The sequence below is a fragment of the Sphaerodactylus townsendi genome, linkage group LG03 (genome assembly GCF_021028975.2).
Source record: "Sphaerodactylus townsendi isolate TG3544 linkage group LG03, MPM_Stown_v2.3, whole genome shotgun sequence".
In the NCBI taxonomy this organism is placed as follows: Eukaryota; Metazoa; Chordata; class Lepidosauria; order Squamata; family Sphaerodactylidae; genus Sphaerodactylus; species Sphaerodactylus townsendi.
Genome location: NC_059427.1, coordinates 162038620 through 162059513, shown reverse-complemented (window position 1 = coordinate 162059513; position 20894 = coordinate 162038620). Strand labels below are relative to the sequence as shown.

Here is a 20894-nt window from a genome sequence, read left to right as displayed (position 1 = left end):
CAGGGGTCAGTGCTATCAGTCACAGACCAGGAAAGGGATTTGGGCGTCTTAGTTGATAGTTCCATGGGAATGTCAACTCAATACATGGCAGCTGTGAAAAAGGCAAACTCTATGCTGGGGGTGATTAGGAAAGGAGTTGGTAATAAAACTGCAAGGATTGTCATGCCCTTATATAAAGCAGTGGTGTGACCGCACTTGGAGTACTGTGTTCAGTTCTGGTCGCCACATCTCAAAAAGGATATTGAGGAGATAGAAAAAGTGCAGAGAAGGGCAACGAGGATGATTGAAAGATTGGAGCACCTTCCTTATGAGGAGAGGCTGCAGCGTTTGGGACTCTTTAGTTTAGAGAGGAGATGTAAGGGGGGAATATGATTGAAGTCTATAAAATTATGCAAGGGGTAGAAAATGAGCCTTTGGGGAGGGCGGTATACAAATATAATAATAAATAAAGAAAATGTTGACAGAGAGAAATTTTTCTCTCTTTCTCACAATACTAGAACCAGGGGGCATTCATTGAAAATGCTGGGGAGAAGAATTAGGACTAATACAAGGAAACATTTCTTCACGCAACGTGTAATTGGTGTTTGGAATATGCTGCCACAGGAGGTGGTGATGGCCACTAATCTGGATAGCTTTAAAAAGGGCTTGGACAGATTTAGGGAGGAGAAGTTGATCTATGGCTACCAATCTTGATCCTCTTGATCTCAGATTGCAAATGCCTTAGCAGACCAGGTGCTCAGGAGCAGCAGCAGCAGCAGAAGGCCACTGCTTTCACATCCTGCATGTGAGCTCCCAAAGGCACCTGGTGGGCCACTGTGAATAGCAGTGTGCTGGACTAGATGGACTGTGGTCTGATCCAGCAGGCTAATTCTTATGTTCTTCTTATGTTCTTATGCAATTGTGTACAAGTAGTATATAGGGGCAATTGTTAATGGGAAGTGAGTGACAACTTGTTCTTTTTTGTTATATATATGTATTTTGTGTTTGTTCATTTTAAACTGAATAAAACTTTTATATTAGAAAAACCTGGCACCTCTTCATGCTCTCTGTTTGAGGAAACTTTTTGTGGATCCTTTAGATCCATCCCATTGGGGGGGGGGGCTGAGAGACCTTGCTGTAAACACTAGGCTAATTGGCCAAACCCTTGAGGTGATGTGTCTGAGTAAGTTTACAGAGAATTTCTCAAGAGGGACCATGACTGTGCCATTCACCATCCCTGGATATCGCAGCTCCCAGTGGTCCAAAGGCGTCAAGAAAAGCTCATAGAACCATTGCTCCACTGCATTCTCATGCCACAGCAAAGTATGTGCCAGATCTGCTCAACAGAAGAATTTCACCACGTGAAGCTCCCTGAATCCTTCAGATTGGCAACATCAACAACACACACACAATTCTTCCTCCTGCTTTCCAAAACAAAAGACATATTTTGGGCTTTATTCATCTTTTGGGTAAGTAGGCACTTGGTGCACCCTAAGAGTTCTCCCTCCAAATAAATATACGAAGTTTCCTTTCCTCTAAGTGCTGTCTAACATGCTCTCGACAGAGGTTAACCTTTGGAACCTTCTGATGGCACAGAAAATTTGCAACAACATTCCTACCAAAATTGAGCTGGAGAAAGGATACTTTGCTCTTATTAAAATATAGAAGAGAATTCAGGCTGAGGAGGTCTGTAGCTCAGCATAGGTTATGGGTATCAACAGGTGATGCTATATTGTCTGTTGATTCCCACTTTATATTTTTAGTAGTCTGTTGAATCCAACAGCCACACTCTTACATTCCTTCCCCGCATTTTGTGTGTGTGCTTCCAATCAAAGGGAAATCAAGGACCCTTTCAGATATGTAAGTTTCTCAGGGAGAAGGGGAGGTCACATATAGAGATGTCTCATACTAGCATATTTTCCAATTTTTATGGGTTTTTTTACACCTAGAACAGGAGTCTGCAACCTGCGGCTCCAGAGCCGCTTGCAGCTCTTTTGTCCTTGTATCATGGCTCTGTGTGGCTTCGAACCTGAGCAACCTGAGGACCACCCTTTGCCATAATAAACAAGCGCACAACTACCCCAGGCCATCTACAGAGGACGCCCCTAGCTAGGCAGGTGACAGCAGGCGCCAGATGAGGGAAGGAGGGGAAAGGACGCCAGAGAGAGGAAAGAAGGAAAGGCTGGGGAATGAGGCGCGCTCGCCACATCCCAAGTGCAACTTGCCATCATTGGCATCGCCACCACTGTCTATCTTGCTTCTTGCTCAAGCAGGCAGGCGGGATAGACAGCGGCGGCAACACCAACAACTACAAGTTGCACTTGGAATGCGGCGAGTGTGCCTCCTTTCCCGGCCACTCTTTCCTTCCTTCCTCCCTCCCTCCAGCGTCCTTTCCCTTCCTTCCCAGTCACCAGATGAGAGAAGGAGGGAAAAGGATGCTGAAGGGAGGGAGGAAGGAAGGAAGGTGCGGCCGGGGAAGGAGGCGCGCTCGCCGCATCCCAAGTGCAACTTGCCATCATTGGCATCACTGCCGCAATCTATCCCACCCGCTTGGATGACGGATGACAGCTCACAGCATTTTTTACTACATGGATAATTTAAGTTCAGCTTTTTAATTCATTTGAAAGAGACCTTCAACTCAGCGTGTTTTTTTGTTATTTTTAAGAGTTCAAAATGTGTTCTTTACTTAAATAAAATATAATTTTCTCTGTAGCACTCCGTGGATTTCATAAGCAACATGCTATAATTGTTTATACAAAGCGTAAAGGTAAAAAAATATATATACAGTGTTATCTTCATTTTAAATGTCAAAAAGTATTTGCAGCTCCAAGTGTTTTCTTTTCCGTGGAAAATGGGTCCAAATGGCTCTTTGGGTGTTAAAGGCTGCTGACCCCTGATCTGGAACTACAAAATTAATATAAAAGAGACATAACAGTGGTGATCCAGCCATCCTAATCTATGTCAGAATAATAAAAAGCAACAAAGATAGTCCAAAAGGCATAAGAACTTGTACATAGATACACCTATGTGATTTACAACCCAAATACTGCTGTTAAAATTATCTATCCCCTTTTCACTTTATTTACAAAAATGAAAACCTCAAGCCCAACATCCACTCTTCCTTTTACCTAATCCCTTCTTGAAAGCTAACAGCTTTAAACAATATCAGAACTAAATAAAAACAAATTCTATCTTCCTATCTTAATATCCCAGCATTTAAAGTTACAGCTACAAACCATTAGTTTCATCCTTTCCCATGTCACATATCACTATCCCATTTTAAGTTATCTTCTATTCAAAGAGAATCTTTGACTAGGCTGATTGTCCATTGTTAAGCAGCTCTTTCTTCATCTTCTTGTAGATCTCCTTGCTGCTTGCTACCATGTAATTCTCTGTTGCTGTCCCTTATAGGCAAAGAACAAACCTTCCCATCTGAGCCAAGAGAATCTTATCTGGTTTTTCTTTAAAATGTCCACCCAAAAAGCAAATTACCGTATATACTCATGTATAAGTCGAATTTTTCAGCACATTTTTAATGCTGAAAAAGCTCCCCTCGACTTATATGCGGGTCATTAAATTTTTTTGTGTGTTTTTACTTTGCCGGCCAGCAGGGGGCGCAGTTTTTATGCTAGAGGCACCAAAATCTCAGGGTACCCTCAGAAGACCCTCCTGATGATACCAGCCAAGTGTGGTACAGTTTGGTTCAGGGGGTCCAAAGTTATGGACCCCCAAAGGAGGTGCCCCCATTCCCCATTGTTTTCAATGGGAGCTATTAGTAGATGGGGCTATCCTTTTGAGGGTCCATAACTTTGGACCCTCTGAACCAAACATCACCAAACCTGGCTGGTCTCAGCAGGAGAGTCCCGTTATGACACCAGCCAGGTTTGGTGAAGTTTGGGTCAGGGGATCCAAAGTTATTGACCCCCAAAGGGGATGCCCCATCCCCCATTGTTTACAATGGAAGCTAATAGTAGATTTTCCATTTCTGATAATATCCCTCTTAAAATCTAAGTTGGGTTACATTTGGACATACAGATGATGATGAGGAATCCAGTTTTGAAGGATTTTAACTCTTGTGTTTTAGCTTGGTTGCTGGTTGAGCTAAGGTTTTTGTACTTTTAAAGTTATTGTTGATACCATATTGTTCTTGTTGACCCTCTTTTCCACTTACAGAGCCAGTTTACTGTTTTTCTTTGAAATAAATATTCAAAAACATTTAACCTACTGATGCCTCAATTGATGCTGCATTTCCCACCCTCGACTTATACGCGAGTCAATAAGTTTTCCCAGTTTTTTGTGGTAAAATTAGGTGCCTCAACTTATATGCGGGTCGACTTATACACGAGTATATACGGTATTTTCTTTTCTGTAGGACTCTCAAAGATATCTCATCATGATGATGTCCTTATCTTCTATCTTGATTGCACATTTCCTGTGATTTTCCAGGATTTGATGTGTCATTTCCTTGAAGGAAAACTAGAAGATAATCTCTCTACATAGTCTGTTTGTCTTTGGATTTTTTAATGAGTGTATTTTTTTTCAATTCTCAATGCCAATTATTCTTCTGTTGTTTTCAGATAGTTGGCTAACACTGAGATCTTCATAAAATCTTCTTTATATGGGTCTTTTCCTCTGGAAACTTCCTCAGACTTAAAGCCTTTTCTGATGAAATATTCTAAGTGAAGAAAGTCTTGATCCTGCAATTTAGCTTCAGATTCAAAAACACTTTGTTTTTAACACTTGCAACTTCTTTCTGAGCCTCCTGTACATTTTCCATAATTTGCACAATCTTTTGCAAAACACACATTATTTCTTTGATTGACTTCATCAGATCTGACATCATTGTGGGTATGTTCTTATAACACTGTATTTTATTGAAACCACTTCTGCCTTAACAATCTGTAAATTGGTGGTTATCATTTTCAAACTGTTTGCCATTTCAGTCATTTCTACAATTGAACTTTTTTGTGTAGTTGCCCTTTTCACTTTCACTTGAGTCCTCCAAGTCTTTACACAAAAGCCAGTTCTCTTCCCTTTTCTTCTCTCTCTGACAACTAAGCATCAATTATTTTCCATTCTGTAATTTTTTTAGCATTGAAGTCTATCGAATGTCTTTTTCTCTGGGAGCCCTTTTTATCCAGACTTCACATCAGTTCATCTGTATCATTTTATTTTCCCCTCATCAACGCATACCTTTTGTGCTTTCTATTGGGCTATCAGCAGCAGTGCTTGGATTTCATTCAATCATCCTCTATCTTCATTTCTTCAGAGGTACACAGCTTTGATGTGTTCTCCCATTGGAAGATTGGCAGCTCAAACTGGACTAGATGGCATTGTGTCACTCTGCTCCAGCTTCTCAAATCCAGAGGATCATTATGAAGAATATTCTCTGGGTGATCACACCTGGAAAGATCACATTGGGAGCTCCTGCAGCTTCCCTGACACTCGACAGCCCTCAGGACTGCACATTTGAGCCACATTGTCTGGAACAACTCCAGACACATCCAGCCAAGGCCCATTCATTCAGAAAGTCAGCCTGATATTTTTAACCTCTCCTACAACCTGATATTTCTCACTGGTGGTGCCATGGATTGGATTCGGGGCTTCTGTATGCTAAGCCAAGGCTCAACCTCTGAACCACAGCATTGTGCTTCTTTGTATTAGAACTGGTCTCAGTCTGATCCCTGTCTCTGTATCCACACATATTGTCTTACTGCAGGGGGGATTGTGAATAATGGCATGGCTTTGGGGGCATGTAGGAAGAGGCTGCCACCACTGAGAAATGAGCAATGAGGTTAAATGTCATGTTGTTGTTAGTATGTGTTGTCAGGCATTGGCAGAGGTAAGAAAGGGCAAGTGAAACCAACACTTTGTAGGGGGTTTGCCATCTAGTTTAAGCCCCCCCCTGCTTGCAGCTCCTGCCACAATGTGGTGTCTGCTATTAAGGTCACAAGTACCTTGCCCCTTCCCCCCAGTTACTGTTCACTGGTAGCAATCTTTTCCTGGATTGAACATTAGGGGCCTTTCAGGCTTCTAAGAAAAAGAAAAAAAACAAGGAATTTTTGAGAAGACTCATTAGTTAAGTGATTTTTTTAAAAAAAACTGTATTGAGGAAAATAACATGGGGCAGACTCATTTGGGGGATGGAATCTGTGCGAAGTGCCCCCCCCAAATTCAGATATTATTATTATTATTATTATTATTATTATTATTATTATTATTATTATCCTCCCTATGAGGAGAGGCTGCAGCGTTTGGGACTCTTTAGTTTGGAGAGGAGACTGCTGAGGGGGGATATGATTGAAGTCTATGCAATTATGCATGGGGTAGAAAATGTGGACAGAGAGAAATTTTTCTCTCTTTCTCACAATACTAGAACCAGGGGGCATTCATTGAAAATGCTGGGGGGAAGAATTAGGACTAATAAAAGGAAACACTTCTTCACGCAACGTGTGATTGGTGTTTGGAATATGCTGCCACAGGAGGTGGTGATGGCCACTAACCTGGATAGCTTTAAAAGGGGCTTGGACAGATTTATGGAGGAGAAGTCAATTTATGGCTACCAATCTTGATCCTCTTTGATCTGAGATTGCAAATGCCTTAACAGTCCAGGTGCTCGGGAGCAACAGCAGCAGCAGAAGGCCCTTGCTTTCACCTCCTGCATGTGAGCTCCCAAAGGCACCTGGTGGGCCACTGCGAGTAGCAGAGAGCTGGACTAGATGGACTCTGGTCTGATCCAGCTGGCTTGTTCTTATGTTCTTATGTTCTTATCATCATCATCATCATCATCATCATCATCATCATCATCATCATCATCATCATCATTATTATTATTATTTTTATTATTATTATTTAATATACTGCCCTATCCCTGAAGGGCTCAGGGCGGTGCACAACATAAAAACATCATACATAAAATCGTCACAAAAAATTTCACCATAAATACAATTAAAACAGCAGTTAATTCCTAATACAGCGTCCCCCGAAACCCTTGCTTGAACCCTCCCCAGAAAAATATATATATATATACACCCGATAGTGTGAGGGACCCATAGGGGCAGAAAGAAGGGGCAGGGGCAGGGGGCAGGAGTGTCCTAAGTGTCCTACACCCACATTTATTGACCAAAATAAGTATATGGAGGACGGAATGTACACCTTGCAAACTACCAGCCCAAACTTGGGCAGCAGACCTCTAGCTGTCTTATTATTCTCATCCCTGCAGCAATGAATCACAAGAACGTCACCCAAGTCTCTGAATTTCTTCTCCATGGTTTCACGTCCCAGCCAGAACTCCGGAAAATCCTCTTCCCAGCCTTCCTCTTCATGTATTTGCTCGTCCTCTTGGGGAACACAACAATCATCTTCCTCATCCGCTCTGATGCCCGCCTCCTCCAGAGCCCCATGTACTTCTTCCTCAGCTTCCTTGCAGTATGCGATTTGGGTTTTTGCAGCAACATTATCCCCAAAGCAATTGAGAACTTGGTGTCTCAAAAGAAGACCATTTCTTACCAAGGCTGTTTGACCCAGATATTTTTTGCTATCTTTATAGGCAACGCAGACAGCTACATCCTGGCCTCCATGGCCTACGACCGCTTTGTGGCAATCTGCCGCCCACTGTACTATTCGGCCATGATGAGCTACGAACGTTGCGTCCAGTTGGCAGCAGTGTCCTGGACTATTCCCTTCTTTCACTCTGTGCTATATACTGTTCTGATGTCCCGTGTTGAGTTCTGTAACCCTGGAGAGATACCTCAGTTTTTCTGTGACCTTTATCCTGTTCTGGATGTTTCTTGCTCTGACTCAACCGTCATAGAGCTAGTATTGTTGACTGAGGGGATAGTAGAGATCCTGGGGCCATTTGTGCTCATTATCATTTCATACATATTCATTTTCTACACCATCATGAAGATTCCATCCGCCGTTGCGAAGCGCAAGGCCTTCTCGACGTGCGGATCCCACCTTTTCGTGGTGGTCATGTACTTTGGTGGAATAAGCTTTGTCTATTTTAAGCCAAACGCCAAACTCCCAGAGCGCAAGGACACAGTGGCAGCTATTATGTATACCCTGGTAACCCCCATGCTGAATCCCTTCATCTACACCCTCAGGAATAATGAGATGAAGGCAGCTATGAAGAGAGTCTACAGGAAGTATTTTCATTAACGTTGAAGGACCTAAGTAGGGCATAAATAGAAGATTTGTGAGTGGGTAAATTTTTTTCATGTTAATTTAAAAAGTCTTTCCTCTCTTCCTAATTGTAATAAAAAGTAATTTTCTGTCCCTATAATATGTATGGGCTTTGTAGGCTGCGTGGCTGTGGCCGGGTAGTTTTTCCTCCTAATGTTTCACCCACATCTATGGCTGGAATCTTCAGAGGCATGTCACAGTGGGCTAGCTTTCTCTCCATAGCACAGTGTGGTGTGATTGTGTGGTGGGGTATATTTGGCCCCCCTCACAGGGGGGTGAGGCACATCTGCATGTGTCTGAGTGGAGTTAATTTACAGTTGCATTTGCAGTCACATTCTTCTTCTTCTTCTTCTTCTTCTTCTTCTTCTTCTTCTTCTTCTTCTTCTTCTTCTTCTTCTTCTTCTTCTTCTTCTTCTTCTTCTTCTTCTTCTTCTTCTTCTTCTTCTTCTTCTTCTTTTGCTGTTGGGAGCCAAAGAAGTTCATAGTCAACCATGTATGTTAGATTTGAGGAAGAAAGGCTTTAAAGAACTCAAACACATGATGTGCATCATCTCATGGCAAGAGCGCTGGATGGGAGGGGAACAATTAAAGGGTGGGTTCTCCTAAAACCAGAGCTCTTGCAAGCTTAAGCCATCAATATTTCAGTGTTGTGGAAAATGCCTATTATATTTATTTACTTATATGTAAGTAATATTTTACAGTAAGAAGCAATGAACTTTGACATTCCCTTTCTTCCAGTAACCAAAGATACCAGCAAACAACTACTGTACTAAGACTATCAAGGCAAACGTGTTGAATGGGTGATAGGGGAGAGGAATGAACAGAGTGCATTCATCATAACTTCTTGAGGATGTTCTAGGCACATTTGGATACATTTTTTCTCCTCCCCACTTTTCTCTTAGACCCATTGATAAAGAGAGAAGAATGGTACATAATGTGAATTCTTCTTCTTTGTGGTTACTGGCTTGGCATAGCAGATGACAGCATGGGATAAGATTGAGCCAGGTTCTCATTCAATTACTACATCCTTTCTCTTTGCTTAAAGTCCAACCTCTTTTCAATCATGTATTATATCATCTGGATTTTACATGTTTTATATGAACTGGAAAGAATCTAAAATTATGCAATCAATGATGTATTTTTGCCTTTATAAAAGATAGAAAGTCGATTTTGCTCATGACCTTCTGAATTGCTAAGGTTCCGTTATTTTGCTGCAGCTAAATAAACCCTATCTACACACCTCTTGCGTCTAAATTTTTAATTGGCAATGGAATTTTGGGCTGTAATATTTGACGCCCCAAACACGGTGCATTGGTGTTCAAGTAACATAGAAATATCGGTGGGATCCTCACTCTACCAAGAGTGCTTACTGGATGACCTTGAGACAGTATTGGATGACCTTGTGTCTTTCTCAGCCTAACCTATCTCACGAGGTTGTTGCTGGGATGTAATGGAGGAAAAGTAAACCATGGCCCTTTCCCCATTTACCCTTTTCCAAGGGTTGCTGCGCGCAATTCCCAGCGCGCGGCATCCCTGGCGCGCGCCCGGGCATCCCCACGACCCCGCACTCTGCGTGGGGTCATCAAAAGGCGCCCTTTGAAAGAGCGCCAGGAATGCCTCGCGCTGAGGGGCGCGACAGCAGCAGCGTCGGGGCGGCTGCGCTGTCACCGCCCCTCTCAGTGGGGAGTGCCGAGGGACCCCGCGCTACTCTCCTCGAGTAGCGCGGGGCTTAAGGCAAGTGGGGAAAGGGCCCATGTTGGGAGCCCAAAGTAGCAAAACAAAGAAAGACAATCTAGACCAGTGTTTCCCAACCTTTTCGAGGTCAGGGTACCCTTGACCTCACTCTTCATATCTCATGGTACCCCTGCCGCCACCCTCCACCTTCCCCTCCCATTGCCCCTGCTTGCCACACACCCCACCTTCCCCTCCCATGATGAAGGGTAGCACTGGGGGTGGCGGCGGCTGCTGACCTTGTGGCAGGCCCTGCCCCATGGGACAGCTCCATGTCCTTGCTGGCGCCGGTGGGAGACACCACAAAAATGAGGGGGGCAGCAGTGTTGCCGCGGTACCCCTGGGACATGCTCATGGCACCCCAGGGTACCAGGGAACCCTGGTTGAGAATGGCTGATCTAGACACTGAGGCCCCTTGCACACATGCAGAATAAAGCACTTTCAATCCAATTTCAAAATTGTTTGTGGATTTTGCTATTCCGCACAATAAAATCCATCTGCAAAGTGCATGGAAAGTGGATTGAAAGTGTATCATTCTGCATGTGCAGATGGGGCCTGAGCTGAGTAATATATTCCAGCTGAGAAGATTCACAGAGGAAATGCAAAAGGAAATGCAAGAATTGGTCCGGGGCACAGAATTGGGGAGGGCATCAATTTTCTGGCCCTTGTCACTACAAAAAAAAGGAGATTTGGGCAGAGGTATGTGCACTTTCTATTGAATTCTTTGATGCTTTGGAAGGGCTCAGTTGGCTTACCAAAGACAGGAGACAGTGGTCTGGTGAAAACTTCAATTACTTTATATGTTGTGTTTCCTGTGGGCTAGATACCATCCCACAGGATTTTACTTGTGACAATGCCACTGGGGATGCCAGCCAGAGTTTTCTTTTTTTTGGGGGGGGGGGGGTTACTATTATTGTTGACAACATCCCTCTAGCCATTCCTGCCCTTAAACCTCTCATTGGTTGCTAGTCTGGGCAACGGAGTGTCACTGCTGAGTCCCCTCCCCCCACAAAAGTTCAGTCCCTTGCTAGCTGCAAGGGGGCACCTGTCATCCCTGTTGATTGGGTTGTCCATTTTGCAGGACACAAGATGCCATGTAGACCATCTACTGTCTCTTGTAAGCCTTTTCCACACAACACATGTACAGTGGGTTGCAGTCAGGATAAACACTTTCCTGTTTTCATGTTTGCATGCCTCTGTGCAGGCAGCAGTCAGAGCCCATGGAAACAATGTGGGTTGCTGGCACACCTTTGCACAGAGGCGTGTCTTTTAAAAAAATTTCCTCCTACCAATGGGTAGCTTTGCAGGCATTCACCAGCAGAGGCAAAACTAGAAGGGGCATGGGGTGCGCCATTGATGCCTGGGGGTGGAAAATCACCCTGCCCCCTTCCCCCTGGCACCCTTCCCCCCCACGGTGCCCATGACCCCCCTTGCACCCCCCACTTACTGGAAAAGTTCAGTCTGAATGACCGGCCTATTCAGTTCAGGCTGAAAAAGCGCCCTGGTGGGAAGTACACCAGGGCACTGTTGTAGTTTCTACCAGGGCACTTTTTCAGCCTGAGCTGAACAGGCCCCTTTTCAGCCTAAACTTTTTCAGGCTGAACTAAGGTAAGGGGGCGCAGGGGTGGGTGGGGAGGTTTCTAGGAGGGGGCAGAAAACACAGATTCTGCCACAGGCACAATTTGGCCCAGCTACACCTCTATACACAAGTGAACCTCCACAGCCATGCTGTCTCACGATACAGCCCTTTGTGCCTGCGTGGCTACACAGATGGAAACTGGGAAATTACAAAACAAGGGGAAAGCACAGCTGAATAAAATGCCTCCCTGTCTGGCCATTCACTCACAAGCGTCTGCTACTCAGGATTTTTAAAAAGACTTGTGGATAGTGCAATTCTCAGAAAACCTGATTTGGGTGAAATGGGGCAGATTCGCTATAGTGTTAACATAGCCTAGATACATAGATCAAAGGAGTCAGAGCAGAAAGATTCTTCACTTGATTTAACTTACAGAAGTATTATGTTTGCTGCAGTAGCTGACAGGCGCCTGAGCCTAACCGCAAGCAAGCTTCTGATATCTATGACAGTTTCCAAAAACTTGTTTGTCTCCTGTTCTTTGCAATACTAAGAAAAGTTCTTTGTTCTGTAACATTCTGAGTCGCTCCAACCTTTGGCCCCCATGAGTTGCTATGCAAAATAAGTATTAACTTTGCTAATTGGCTTCTGTGATACGGAACTGCTTGCCAAATAAGGTAGCGCAGGTGGAGTGGAGATTGATAAGTTAACTGAGCAAACTGCACCCAACTATAACCACTATAAAAGTTTATGCATGCTTTTGTTCTGGGTCCCTGAACTCCAGGTACCTGCTATCAGACCTGAATAAAATACCTTCCTGATCAAGAAACAGTCATCCTATTTGCTGTTTGATCCTGTCTTGTTCCTGACTGCTACCTTGGACAGAGGTAAAAGTAGGGGCGGGATCTGTGTGAAGTTTCCCTCATGGTTTTTTTACTGTTGTTAATCCATGTTTATTGGCCAGTGTGGATGGGGCCATAGGAAGTCAAGAAACCCTAGATGCTCCTGCAGCCCTTCTCATTGTAATCTAGGCCCAGCTTACAACAGAGACTCAAAGAAGGGGCATCAGGTGGACTCTACCAAGTCCTTCCCATTGCCCTCTGCCTGCCTTCAAAGTCCATTGCCTTTCCACCATGTGCTTGGTATCAATGGCAGGGCTGCTGAGGGGTTCCTAATGCCCTATTGCTGTTGCCTGTTTCTTTGTGCCTGATTGGATGTTGGGGCTAGAGGGATGCTCCCAAGGCTTTGAGGCACAGGCTCTAGCTTACGTTGCCAACCTCCAGGGGTGGCTTGGATTTCTGCTGGAAAAAAATCCAGCTTTGGAGGTTTGACTCAATGGCATTATGCTCCACCAAGGTCCTTCCCTCCCCAAACTCTACTGTCCCTAGGCTCCCTCCCCAAATCTCCTGGAAACTGCCAACCCAGAGGTAGCAAATGTAACTCTAGCTCAACCTTTCCATCTTGCTTGGTCTGTTGCTGGGCAAAAATGAAGAAGTGGTTTGGTGTCTACTTTGCGCCTTTCTTTTTGAGAACAAAATCCATGTCTCCTGCTTGCCACATGGGTACCTTTTTCCAGTGAGCTATTCTGGGGAAAGGTGCACTTGTCTGTTCTGATGTTGCCCCTGGTTTCTGCAGGTAGAGACTTGAACCCACATTTTTGGAGCCTCTGGAGTCCAGGGAGCCTGCTAGGCATCCTTTGGGACTCCTTCTGTGGCTAAGCTGGTTTCCCTTGTCACGTTCCAAGTACGGGCAGTACTGCCTAATGCCCAGGACCCATGACCCTATTGGCTTGGATCAGCTGGCTGTGCCCCCCTGAGCCACTAATGGGGGTATCCATAGCATGAACAAACAAACAAACGGATAGGAGCAATCCTTTCTGTATGAGTGGCATAAGTGAGCCCAACCAGTAGGGATCATGTAGTTGAAGAGAAGGGCTGACCGCTCTGAGTGGAGAAATTCCAGGAGATTTGGGGGAATAGAGCCTGGTGAGGCCAGGGTTTGTGTAGGAGTGGAAGCTCAGTGTGGTATATTGCCATGTAGACCACCCTCCAAAGCAGTGACTTTCTCCATGAGAATGAACCTCTTTTTTGTGGAGATCAGTTATAATTTTGGGAGATCTCCAGGCACCACTTGGGGGTCGGCACCCCAATTCTACATAAGAAAATCTCTTTGGCTGTGTCCATTACTGAGGGCCCAAATTAGAATTAGGGCACTGTCAGGCCTGTACCATGCTTGGCCTGGCAGCTCGCATGTCAATCCCAAGGTCACAGATGGCTCTGCCATTATCATCACCCGAGGCTAAGGAGGCCTCCCCCTGCTTGCATGTAACTAGTCAAAAGAGCTTAAATGTTCATTCTTATCGGCCTTTCTCCAAAGGAGTGAACTGTCTGTCCTAAACAATGCTTCCGTTCCCACAGTCCTCTCAAATTCTGATATTATGGGAATGTGAGGGGGGGGATTATGGGTTGAATCTTTCTGTAACTTACAGGTATATACCGAGGCCAGAGAGCCAAACTTTAGTTTCAGCAATCTGAACCATGGGCTGACATGGTTCCAATAAAGCTCTTGAAACCTTCTTGAGTTTCGTTTGATGACCAGGGTAACAGACCTTTACAGGCACTTTTCTGAACCTTTAAACCTATTGGAATCAACCACTGAACACTACTTGGGAAAAGTAACATTTTTACACACAAGCCTTTATTGGCATACAAAACAGGACAATATTTTAAAGCAAAACAAGTTTAAGAAATACAGTTAAAATTGCTAATTTCCAAGGAAAAGGAACATATTTTTTTAGATCATTTCTACTTCAAATATATCTTACTACATGGGATTTCCCAAGATACCTATTATCTTCCTTTGTGTTATTTGTGCACATAGGTGGCTGTTAGAGCAGACCAAAAAGAAAACCACTTCAATAATAGTAAATATGTAAGACAGAAGGAAAATACGTGGCAATTATAATTTAATGGCCAATTCCCAACAAATTTCAGATGTCCTCATCAAGGGAATGCAATCAAGTGTTGCTTAAACACAAAATACATAATCTGACAATGTATGCAGAAAAGCAATCCCCAGATGTCCTATGTATGTAGGTGGCTTCGGCTTGGCTCTTTATATTCCCAGACGCTTCACAAGTCCCCAGGGTGGCGATTCAAGAAGGCACCTGTACGGCTAATAGTACTGTCATACCAGTATCTCTAATGCTCAATACACAATTAAGCAATTAAAATATAAGCTCTTATACTGCGTTAAATTTTACAACATAAACAATATGTACACAGGCTTATTATTGTGTGATAATTTACACAAAGATTCCTAAACCAAATAGACCCTCTGCAAAGGGCTCACAGCAACAAATTAACATAAACAATGTGCACATAGGCTGTCGTTCCCCGGTTGTTGGATGACTTTGTGAAACCTTCCCATTATCCTTTGTAACATTAAGAAATAATTATTGCCTAAACACTTTTCAGAAACAATATAATAACATTACAAAGTGAATGGAATGAAACCTATTTGTAATTTTTCAAAACACCCTTTTCCAAAAAAAAGGCTACCAAACAATCCTTGAGGTTCTTTTATGCCTGCTGTATAAGAACTGACTCTCCTATAAACCAAAAATACATAAGGGAGTTGCTATTGTGGAAACACTCCTAAAAGAAGAAGATAAAGAAAAGTAGAATTACGGGCTTGAGATTCTGGCTTGAGACTCTGCTCTGGTCTCAATACCTTCCATTGAAAGCACCTGTTGCCTAAGGCTATCCAGTTAAATTAATGTATAATCACTTATTGGCAAACCCTCTCACTAGTTAAAGTGCCATGTCAAACAGAGAAGAGAAGAACCAGCTCAGGAGAAGTATGCCTTATATAAAGCCGTGGTGCGACCGCACTTGGAGTACTGTGTCCAGTTCTGGTCGCCGCATCTCAAAAAGAATATTGAGAAGATAGAAAAAGTGCAGAGAAGGGCAACGAGGATGATTGAGGGACTGAGGGACTGAAGCACCTTCCTTATGAGGAGAGGCTGCAGCGTTTGGGACTCTTTAGTTTGGAGAGGAGACGTCTGAGGGGGGATATGATTGAAGTCTATAAAATTATGCATGGGGTAGAAAATGTTGACAGAGAGACATTTTTCTCTCTTTCTCACAATACTAGAACCAGGGGCATTCATTGAAAATGCTGGGGGGAAGAATTAGGACTAATAAAAGGAAACACTTCTTCACGCAACGTGTGATTGGTGTTTGGAAGATGCTGCCACAGGAGGTGGTGATGTCCACTAACCTGGATAGTTTTAAAAGGGGCTTGGACAGATTTATGGAGGAGAAGTCAATCTATGGCTACCAATCTTGATCCTCTTTGATCTGAGATTGCAAATGCCTTAGCATGTGAGCTCCCAAAGGCACCTGGTGGGCCACTGCGAGTAGCAGAGAGCTGGACTAGATGGACTCTGGTCTGATCCAGCTCCTCTTTGATCTGAGATTGCAAATGCCTTAGCAGACCAGGTGCTCGGGAGCAGCAGAAGCAGAAGGCCATTGCTTTCACATCCTACATGTGAGCTCCCAAAGGCACCTGGTGGGCCACTGCGAGTAGCAGAGAGCTGGACTAGATGGACTCTGGTGTGATCCAGCGAGTAGCAGAGAGCTGGACTAGATGGACTCTGGTGTGATCCAGCTGGCTTGTTCTCATGTTCTTATGTTCTTATGTCCAATTTACAAAAAGTAGTCCAAATTCTGTTTGAGTCCAAAGAAAGGGGAACTGGAGCGCAGCCTGAAGACAAACCGGGCCTCAAGTTGGAGAAGTTTCCTCTTGAAGTTGGCAGGGGTGTCATCTGAATCAAGAACTGCAACAGCAGTCCCTTTGAAAACTTCAGGTCTATGAACCTGGCCCGCAAAATGTCCTACCATTGAAATGTGTTCCGAAACTCTGACCTTGAGTCTGCGAGATATTTTCCCAGCGTAATTTTTCCCACATTCGCAGGTTTTTAAATATACAAGGTGAGTAGAATTACAATGGGAAAATGGCACCAGTTTGTGAGTAAAGTTCAAAGAATCTATCGATCCTCTGAAGATGCCAGCCACAGATGCAGGCGAAACATCAGGGGGAAAAAATGCTACTGGAATGCGGCCATACAATCTGGAAAATCCACAATAACCTAGTGATTCCGGCCGTGGAAGCCTTCAACAATACAAATCTATTTTCACTTCTTTACATGCAGTTGTTAGTCTTCACAGTGAGCACATACTGCATCTGTAGTGCCCAAGATATGGTGGCACTTTTCCTAATAGGTTTCCTAATGTCAGTTCTAGTGAGGCTATTGCCCAGAGACCTGGACTTTCTAAGTCCTAACAGAGGCAAGTGCTGACATTCAGGTAAGACTGATATAGGCCCTTTCCCCACTTACCCTTGTCGGAGGGTTGCTGCGCACAATTCCCAGCGTGTACAATTCCTGGCGCGTGCCCCGGCTTTCCCACGACCCCGCGCTCTGCACGGGTTCATCAAAAGGCGCCATTTGAAAAGGCGCCAGGAATTACGCGCGCTGAGGGGGCGAGAGAGAGGCAGCATTGGGGTGGCTGCATTCTCGCTGCCCCTGAAGTGGGGAGTGCAGCTGGACCCCACGCTACTTTAGGAGAGTAGCGTGGGGCTTAAGGCAAGTGGGGAAAGGGCCATAATTGGCCAATATTTAAATATGGTTTTCCTAATCCCATCACTAATACCTGAATGTAAGAAGGAGCCTAAAATCTTATTACACCTTACAGATGGTTTAGGGACTAGTAATGATGCCCTGTCAGCCACCTCTGTTTTCTCTGTGGCTTTCCTAATAATGTTCATAGGGTAGCCACAGTTAAAAACATTCACCTCCCTTTTTCTAGCTCATCTTTCTTAAAGTGGAGTTTCTTTTTGCCCAAAATAAGATCCCATAGAGCAAATTGCTTTTAAGATGATAAGGATGACATGACTCAAAGTGGAGGTGGGAATTTCTATCTGTTGGTTTTGAGTAAAGCATCACCTCCACTCTGCTTGGGGACCATGGAGCTATGGCAGTTGGCTGGGAGACCAGAGTCTGTAGGCAGGGGGTTCTAGAACTCAGGTTGATACCTACCCTATAGCACCAACAACACAAGCCTTTATTGGCATATAAAACAGGACAAAATTTTAAAACAAAACAAGGTTAAGAAATACAGTTAAAATTACTAATTTCCAGTATAAAATTTGCAACAGTTTCACAAAAGAGTACATCAGAGCTGTTCAGGAGATTGGGTATCTTATAACACTACCCTACCCTATAGAAAATCTTGCTACACACCTCTGACCAAGCGATAAGAGGTTCTGTACCTGTAACACAGGACAGCTGGATTCCATCCCACACATTCTCCTGAACTGCTTATTATACCAAGAACTCCGATCCAGTCTGTTATCCCAAGCTATAGACTCTATGATTGATTATACTGAATCAGATAAAGTAGTTATGCTTTTAAATTGTCAGGATTTTCATTGTTGCCTTATAGTGGCAAAGTTTTGGTCAGAAGTTTGAAAACTGAATGTATGACAAACGCGAAGTTTTTTACTATTCACTTTCTAACTGGAACTGTATTTTTATACTATCGTGTATATGCCAATAAAGGCTTATCGAATTGAATTGACCTCTGACCAAGCCCCACCCAGCGTGAGTGACTGGCAACTCCATTACCGCTAACCAAGCAGTTTCCCAGGCTTGTCACAAGGTAGAGCCCTCTGCCTGCATTGTTACCAGTGATACCTCAGTCCCAGAGGCGTATTTAGGAAAAATGGAGCCCGGGGGCAAAATCTAAATTTTCTGCCCACCCCCCTGCAGGTGTCCAGGTCGACCACCCAGAACCCAGGTCTACCACCTGGAGCCTGTGCTGGGGTCCAGGTCTACTGCTTGAAGCTGCCGCCTGCATCCAGGTTTACTACCCAGAGCTGCTGCTGGCGCCCAGGTCTATGTGCGCTTGTAACCCCTGTGTAAGAATGGGATGAGCCAGAAAGGGGTGGAGTCTGAAAAGTAGCAAAATGCTGCAGAACTCATGAGGTTGGAAGGCTACCAGGCTGGGACCTTGATTGATTTTATTAAGCCCTTAACACCTTGTTTAAGGTAACTGCAATGTTGTGGGGAACTAGTGGGAAGGGAGTTTATTTTTTTTTTTGCTATATTGTAAATGTTAGAATGTATTGTTTCAGAGTTTTTGTGTATGTAAATGGTGAGAGTTTTCTGGGAACCTTCATCATCTTGAATCCCGTTCGCCAAGCCTCTGAAGTCTTCAAAACCCACCACCAGAAAAGAAGAATTGGACTTGGCAATATCAGTAGACTGTGAATATAAGGACTCGAAAATGCAAACTTAACAGGACTGTAAAGTGTAAATGTTAAATGTTTTAAAAGTGTTATTTGTTAAGAGAAGTAAACTGTTTTTGTTTAAATTTAGTTCTTTGCAACTCCTTCCAAGTACTGCCCCACAGAACCCACAGAAAGAGGTTACACGCTCGGAGACATGGGTTACTGCTCAGTCCCAGCACACTTATGTTGACACAACTTTGTTCCTGTCCCTTGTTCTCTTTGGCCCAACAATCCTTCAAATAATGCCACCCAACCAACTGTGGCAGGTCTGGCCAGTAATTCTGACCACAGCCTAATAATCCATCTTTGCGATGATGACCCTCACTCGTGGGTAGCGATTTTGGAACCTTGATGGGAACACAACCTGTGCCAGCTAGGGTTGTCAAGTTTCCCACTATGTCAGGAGACTCCTGATGACAACCCCTGCTTCCTGCTGCAGCTGTTGGACAGTGGGGAAAATGTATCATAATGATTAACCTCCCCCCCACCCCCCCAAACCCCCATTGTGACATCACTTCCAGGGAAAACCTGGAAGTGACTTTATGCTGCTTTAGGAATCAAGGGAAATTCTGTGATTGTATAGTTGAACTTCTTGTGATCCCAAGAGTAGTGAGACATCACTTCCAGTCATGTTTCCAATGGCATACCTTCAGTAACTGGCATCTGGGGCAGTGAGGATGCTCGAAGCCAAGCCCCACACAGAACTGGTTCTCCAAGCTCCACTTCTGCTATTGCAATGTTTTTCCAATTTCCTCAAACCTACCCCATGACATGCACAGAGGGAGCACAAAGCAGCCCCTCAAAGAAAGACCCCCCCCCCAGTCTGCTGTGGGTGCCAGTGCAGACACTTGCTCTGCAGAGCCCAACCTACCTGGGGCTGCTGGAATTCCTGCTCCAAAATTCCTGGCCAATTTTGCGCCCCCACGTGAGCAGATTAGTAGCACCCGGGGACATTTGGTACCCCTCGTCCCTAGGCAAATATGTCACGGCCCCGCCTGCTCAGTTGTGAGCACTCTGCCCCTCCCAGTGGCACACACTGTCCAATGCCACCAGGGGAAGGGCAATGCAGATTGCTGTGAGCACAAGAGGGTTTGCAAGCTGCAAGCAGGGCAGGCACATGGGTGAGTGGGCAGGAAGGGGGTCCCTGGGGCTCCCAGAAATCTGGAACTGACTCTGGTCCTGGCTGCCAATCAAGTACCGGGTCATGTTTAAAGTTTTGGTATTGACCTTCAAAGCCATTCGCGGCCTTGGCCCTGTTTATCTGAGGGACCGTCTCTCCCTATACTGCCTCCTTTCTTTAAGTCTCCTCCGGCTCGTCAGAGGCGGACCTACTGGTGATCCCTGGGCCCAAGGCGATCTGGCTGGCCTCTATAAGGGCCAGGGCTTTTACGGCTCTGGCCCCTACCTGGTGGAACAGGCTTCCAGGTGAGATCAGGGCCCTGCGGGACTTACAAAGTTTCCGCAGGGCCTGTAAAACGGACCTGTTTTGCCAGGCCAGCTGGGATGATGTCAACTCCGCCATAAGAACATCTGGCCTCCCGTGGGTACATAAAGGGGGAAGGAGGGGCTGAAGCCATCTGTAGTTTTAGTATTTTATATATTATTTTATTGTAAATTATGTATTTGATGTTTTAAATTATTTTAGTGTTGATGGACGAGGGCGGTATATAAATATAAATAATAAATAAATAAATAAATAAAAATAAATTCACATTGGAGCTGTACAAATTCAGGTGGTGTGAGTGGAGTATGCATGGTCCATCCCCTATGTGGATGCGTCTTCCTGCCATGGTTGCAGGAAGGGTTCCAGACTCCCTTCCACAGGTTTCCCAAGAGAGCGTGCTGTAAAAGGAACCTAATTGACTAAGCCCTGGAGGAGGTGTCTCTGAGCAAGTCTGTGGAGAAGCTCTCAAGAGGGAACCAGGCTGACTCATCTTCCATCTGTGAGTTGTGGATATCATAGCCCCTAAAGACCTGGAGATATGAAGAAAAGCTGGGAGTCCTTTTGCACATACTGCATAATATGTGCCATACCGATTCAGCACAGAAAAGGTCCTTGTATCCTTTGCCTTGG

At 44.6% G+C, this 20894-nt stretch overlaps 1 protein-coding gene across 1 annotated transcript; it reads left to right on the top strand.

The window, feature by feature from the left end:
* The first annotated feature begins 1317 nt into the window (after positions 1 to 1317).
* On the top strand, positions 1318 to 8139 carry LOC125429786 (olfactory receptor 1L1-like). The gene is made up of 2 exons (XM_048491236.1): positions 1318 to 1448; positions 7202 to 8139. The coding sequence occupies exon 2, from the start codon at positions 7204 to 7206 to the stop codon at positions 8137 to 8139; it is 936 nt and encodes a 311-aa protein (XP_048347193.1). The 5' UTR covers positions 1318 to 1448; positions 7202 to 7203.
* Positions 8140 to 20894: the final 12755 nt, after the last annotated feature.